Here is a 6407-nt window from a genome sequence, read left to right as displayed (position 1 = left end):
TTCGTATCACACTTTAAATTTAAGATAATTGTCTCATAGTCTCGTACTGAATATGGACATTCATGTATATAACAACGAACAAGATAGAGTTGGTTAATTATTAATGAGAAAGCTTTATGGATTTTCATATGAGCGTTCAATTTTGTTTAGCTATTCTATTAAATCGCATATAAATCCATTATATTACCATACCTGGAAAAATAATTTTCGGGTAGGAAAATTGGTTTCTATGTCAATTTTTTTTTCTGTTTTACACAAGTCAAAAAACTTCACCCAGTTCATCTCTCCGTACTATGGGTACTTCATAAACGATATTAGATTTGAACAAGTTTCACTTCTACGTAAACTAGGTCTTTGTGGATAAGAATTAATAAAATTCCATAATAATTGTTATTCTCAAATTTTGTTTTACTCATTTTTAATGTCACTGTGATATTACAGTTTGTTTTAAAGTATGGAAACAGTTTGTTTTAAATTCTCAATCTCATAATGTTTTCACTCTTTTATCTGAACGGAATAATCTCTCTCTGGATGATTTTATTCGAATTACCTGTTACACTTAGTGACTCATATATTCTGGAAAAAATGTTATAGGCGGTGCATTTTTATATAACACTTTACATAAAATAAAATAAGATCATATTATTTTTCTTCACGTGTTACATGTAATGTCATACAAGTATTTATTGATATGATGATTTTTAAATAATTATTATTTATTGTCAGTGGGACGAAGGATGAAAGCTACAAGGTTTTGTATGGATATGAATGAAATGACTCTAATAATATACATATTTATTTTATTAAGATATATTTGTATATCTATTGTACACCAACTACAGAAGAATAAAACTTCTTTCAAATCTTTATTGTCTTACGTTCAGTGCATTACCTCGGACACTGTCCTTTAACATTCAGGGAGAAGCAACTAATATTAATGTAAAATAAATAAAAATAATTTGGTAAAAGAGGTAAGCATTCACATGGAAATTGATTAATTCAAATTTTGTAAAAGCCTTCTTCCTAATCTTATATGACTAATTATTTTATTTTTTTTTTTTCAGAAGAGGATAATATTTAGTATTGATGTAGATTCTAACTAGAACTACAAATTACGTAATATTGAAATGTAATGTATGGAAGACATAGGTGACTTATTTCTGATGCCTTACATGTCTGGAAGACAATCATCTCTTTCACTGTTGCAAGCACTTATTAAGGAATATGTCATGAAATGCTCACAATGAAATTAGAATATTTCTGATCACGAAGAATGAAATACCACACAGGAAGAAAGAGCAACATATCTATATATAGAAAAATAAATTGCATAATATAAATCTTAACAATCCTTTGAGAAATACTACAGTAATATAAGGACCATTATTATAAAAATTTAAATTACAATTTCTGATAGTGTACTCCAGCCACGATGTTTCCATAATAATTTACAAAATATATATAAAAAAACATATATAGCAATTGTTATGTAAAATAGAAAATTTACAGGAAAATGTTTAAGAATGTTCTTGTCTAGTTTTGTAATCCATTACCAGCCCATTACGTGCTATGATGCATAACCAATTTACTGTATAAAAGAATTAAATATTTACTTTTATTGTCATTAAATTGGTCAGATATTGAATAAATACTTAAATAATATAAAATTATTATAATGTAGTGTGGTACGTATTTTCATTGTCAGTCTATCAAAGGTTTATAGAATATGTCCTAATATAACAGTGGTATCAACAGCTTACGTAATACTAGCATAGTATATTTCTTTAAAGATGTCACATGAATTTTTATTTGCTAAAAGAACCATGAAAATCAGTACAAACGAAAAGTTTGTAAGAATTGAGTTTTTTTGTTGTTTTGTGCATGCAATTATTATATTTTATTCGTTCACAGAGACAAATGCTTGACATTAGTGTAAATATATCTGAACTTGCAAGTCAAAATATATTAAAGGAAATAGTATATCTAATATCACGAAAAATATTTTTCTCTATTGTCTGCTTGAGAAGTTTAATTTGATTGTTACGCACACATTTTAGAGGATAAAATATGCATGTATAATTTCTCTTAATATATAAGTTACAATAAGAAAAATATACTATATATTTTAATCTATAATTTAATTAATAAAAGTTTGTCTCACATATATTAAGATTTAGAAGAAGGCTAACCTCACAATAGTCATCTTTCTGCATAGAAAACAAGTAATGCATCTTTTTTTTATATAATTTGGTCGTTTCAGGTAAACTGTAGTAAAATCATTAAATAATTTGGAGATAGCTATAGTCAAACAATAAATTTATGGTAAAATGAAATAATATTATGAAAGTAACTATAACAGATATTAAGCTCGTAACACATAAATATGGAAGCAAATGTTGATATATTAAGAATTGTAAAACAACACAATTCTTTAGCGAAGTAGTTTTCAATTGTTTATTTATATACTTTTCGAGAAGGTAATTCATAAATAAGAGCTGTTTCATTTTGGGATTTCATCTGTTATCCAGATACTTGCAGTAATTATGATAAAATATAAATAACAATAAATTTATTTGGGAAAGCAATAACAAAGTAAATTCTTAATCTAAATGATTCGGCCTTTGTAATGTTGACGAATCCTGATATAGAAAAACGAATATACTGATTGAATAAAATTATGGGTAAAATCTAAACATCAAAATGTTACTACCGAAAGGACACCTTAACCAAGTGTGGAATACCAAAGTAAAATGAAATAAATGGAAGATATAATTATTAGTTTTATTATTTCAGGTATAGATTTAGTTATTTAAAATTGTAGGCGAGATTATAAAATAATTTGATTATATATAATTGTGTTGTACAGTGATAATGAAAATCCAAATATTTGTTTATTGTCTACTTTTAGGAAACACACAACCAATTTCATAAGCTCATGAAGAAAGTCTACTTATTATTTATTTGATATTTATGAAAGACATTTTTTCAGTATTATTGATATTTATATTTATAAATCAATTACACACCACTACGTTAAACATTATAAGATATGTTCGTACATTGAAACATGTTCATAGATTCTGACCTCTTTTGTCAGTATCCACATACATTTTGGTTTACATAAGAAGCTGTGTTTGAATTTACTTTCCATTGTATCAAGATACGTTTTCGAAATTATTTTAAGGATATGTATTGTACGAAGATGCACAGGGCTGCCCTTGAAAATTGTAGTTCTCCTACAAACATTTGTTCATACTATCCTTCAGTCATCCATCAGAATGAATAAACATTAAATTTAGTGCAGTGTTAACACTCTAAAACAAATTTATTACCATATTCAGTAGCTATGTTCGTTACTTAAATAGAAATTGGGAGCATAAGGAAATATTAAAAGAAATTATCATTTTATTGTTATGTGAAATATTTAGTTTAACAGTGCTTCCCTTCTGAAAGTAAATGAATAGGGCAGGGCTCATGCATCCCGATTGGACATAAATGGATTCAAACATCTATAGAGCAACCCTGACACATAAATATACTATGTACAGAATTAGAAAGTAATTGAAGATTATGAACGTTTGACATTCTAGATATAGTTATCAAAGCCAATAATCTGTTTAGATACAAATATACCTTATCGAAGTCTCCAAAAGGGAACAACAATTTTCTTGTTCTAATTTTAATATTCGAAAATATCACCTTCTCTTCACTTCCATTAATATTAATTGATGTAAAATTGTGGTGTTGTGATTATTCCTTTTTCTTTTAGAAAAAAACAACGAAATATTATGGTGATGTATACATATATTATTTTAGGCCGAAATGACGCGTGTAGGGTATAATCTTCTGAGGAGAATATTGTCAAGTGCTGGTAATACTAAAAAGCGCTTCCATCTGTCAGTTTCATGTCCGTCAATGCCACCTTCATCACTGTAATCATAGTCACTGTTGAAGTTTGGTTCTAGTTCCTCCTCGTATGACGACGGCGAGGGGTATGTTGCTTCTTCCGGCCGAAGTATGGTATCCTCCCTACGGGAATAAATGTTAATTATCTTTATATGTCACAATAATATTTATTTTAATATAATCAAACAAATAGCAAGTCATCCTCCATAAAATTAACGCCAGTTCTGTTTTCCCCAAATCAGTATGAAACGAAAGAAATTTAAAAATACACATGAAGTACTATCAATATCAATTATAATATTTTGGAACACGTTATTTTCAGTTGACAAATACGACATAAAATCAGTTACAACGAATTCAACGTATCGTTCGAGTATTTCTCAGCTAAAAGTAAAGTAAGCATTAGTTCTTACCATTTCACTTCATAGTACTTATATGGATATCAAGTGGTTATCTTGTATTTGGAAGTTACGTACAAACGGGATGTCCAAACACCTTTCCACTATTTCATAATACTTTCTATGGACATCATGTAGTTATCATGGTGTACTTCAACCTACAAATGACGCGTGCAAAAAGTCTTATCATTATTTCAAGCCAATTCTTAAACAAAAAGTCAGTATTAAAATTTGAAGACCACACAGGAAGCACTATGAGATGCAATGTTAAGACTTTTGGACACTTTACTTGCAGCTGAGAAATACGTCATGAAATCAGTTCTAACGAAGTTAACCATATTGTAATTCACAGTTGATATTAATCTGTTGGTAGTTTTCATTGTTCATTTTATATTATAGTGCACTATATTCTTCAAATTTTAGTATTGCCTTTGTTCTTTAGTTAACATAAAGATTTTTTTCTTGAAAAACAATTTGATCGGAAACTAAGTGACATCTTTCCAGAGTAATATAATAAAAAAGAGTGCTTAATCTTTTCAGCCCTGATATAGAAAAAACAATATGTGTTTTCTAAATTATTTCTCCGACTCCATTCATTTGATATGTCATACAAAATAGACACGGTGTTTTAGATTTAATACAATAAATTATAACAAACATGATAAAAATAATTGAGATGAATACACTTATTAATTTAATAGGAAGTCCTAAAAAAGGAAATAAATTAAATTAAATTTTTCAGTTTAACGTCACACGATTATGTCCTTCAGGATAAAGGAGACGAATGATTAAGCTAAGTGAATGATGATGATATAATCGGTGGAATGAGGATGTATGAGGAAACGGGAGTATGGCGAGAAAACCGACAAATACGATGTTGTTCACCACCAATTTATTTGGATGGACCACCTAGTTTAGTCGGTATGTCCATTGTAGTTTGAAAAAAAAAGCGGTTTAATTTTACTACAGTTTTGATAGCTTCCTTAATTTTTGAAGTAGTCAAACTATTTATTTCGCAAATATCTATGCAAAAGGCATATGCAACAGCCAGAAGAAATAAAATGAAGCATCTCCCATTAAAATCGGTTGAGAACCTTAACCTGTATAGTGCTAAAAAGACATCAATATCGGCGTTAGAGGCCATCTTGGAAATGAGACGTCATACACCGGCTCGGTCACAGAATGAGACAAAACACCCGGTAATACACGATTCTATAGCTCATTACTTATCCATCGCCACCAATCATATAATTGCTTAATTCAAAATCCCACGGAATTACAAATGCCCCAGAATATACTAAATAATGTTAAATTTTTAACTTACTGGAAAATAGAATTTACATTGGTACCTTGCCATAGTGTAAAGCAAAAGTATTACAGTAAAGATCTTTGCATTGATCTAAATCTTTATTTCTTACAAAATTTTACTGACCTTGAATTGAAGCATTATTACTTCTCCTTGAACTATCTCACTCCATTCGTTTGAACTTCAATTTAAAACTTTTTTTTTACAAATTTTGAGTATATGATTAACAAAATAAGTCCTATGTAGATGATAAACTTGAATTTGTTTACTTAGAATTTAGTCTCTGTTGAGCGCCTAGGTCGTATGAGGCGTGAACCTAAAGTTGAACCTTGGATTCAGGACCACATCTTGAATGAGCTCAAGATTTTAAGCAGTAACCGGAAAATGATTTTCCTCCTTTCATTCCTTTGGTGTGGTTTCAACGTAAGAATATTAATTGTTTCGTACAAGTACGCCGTTCTTGTACACGTGGTATAGATAATATTAAGTCTTACCTAAGATATAGATAATCTAATAATCTTACCTACTCCTTTATTCAAGCTCTTAATTTTTCGTGTACCATAAATATCTATTTTTTAACCACAGGAGAAAGAAACTGGCTCCCTAATCCTGTTCTACTGACTTAGTAACCCTGCCTAGTTACGTTAGAGTAAATAAATTTTTAGCCTGCTCTTCGGTAGAGCACTCAAAAGATAGATACTATCTCAGATTCATCACATTCTGTCAAGAAATAACGAGATTCAAACCCAGAATTTTGAGACTGCTCTTTGAACGATATAGCATCCTTTCTCATTAAC

The 6407-nt window shown here is 29.2% G+C and overlaps 1 protein-coding gene across 2 annotated transcripts in view; it reads right to left on the bottom strand.

Moving 5' to 3' along the window:
• Positions 1–393: 393 nt before the first annotated feature.
• Nplp1 (Neuropeptide-like precursor 1) overlaps positions 394–6407 on the bottom strand; it is a 179866-nt gene continuing 173852 nt past the window's right edge. The window contains exon 4 of one of the 2 annotated variants that reach the window (XM_081736632.1): positions 394–4029. In XM_081736632.1, the coding sequence (XP_081592758.1) occupies positions 3813–4029 (217 nt within the window). In that variant the 3' untranslated portion in view covers positions 394–3812. The remainder of the gene's footprint in view (positions 4030–6407) is intronic. The other variant, XM_081736633.1, reaches the window with a different exon arrangement.

The sequence above is a fragment of the Thermobia domestica genome, chromosome 13 (genome assembly GCF_964235325.1).
Source record: "Thermobia domestica chromosome 13, izTheDome1.hap1.1, whole genome shotgun sequence".
Taxonomy (NCBI): domain Eukaryota; kingdom Metazoa; phylum Arthropoda; class Insecta; order Zygentoma; family Lepismatidae; genus Thermobia; species Thermobia domestica.
This window is presented reverse-complemented; position numbering and strand designations above follow the sequence as displayed.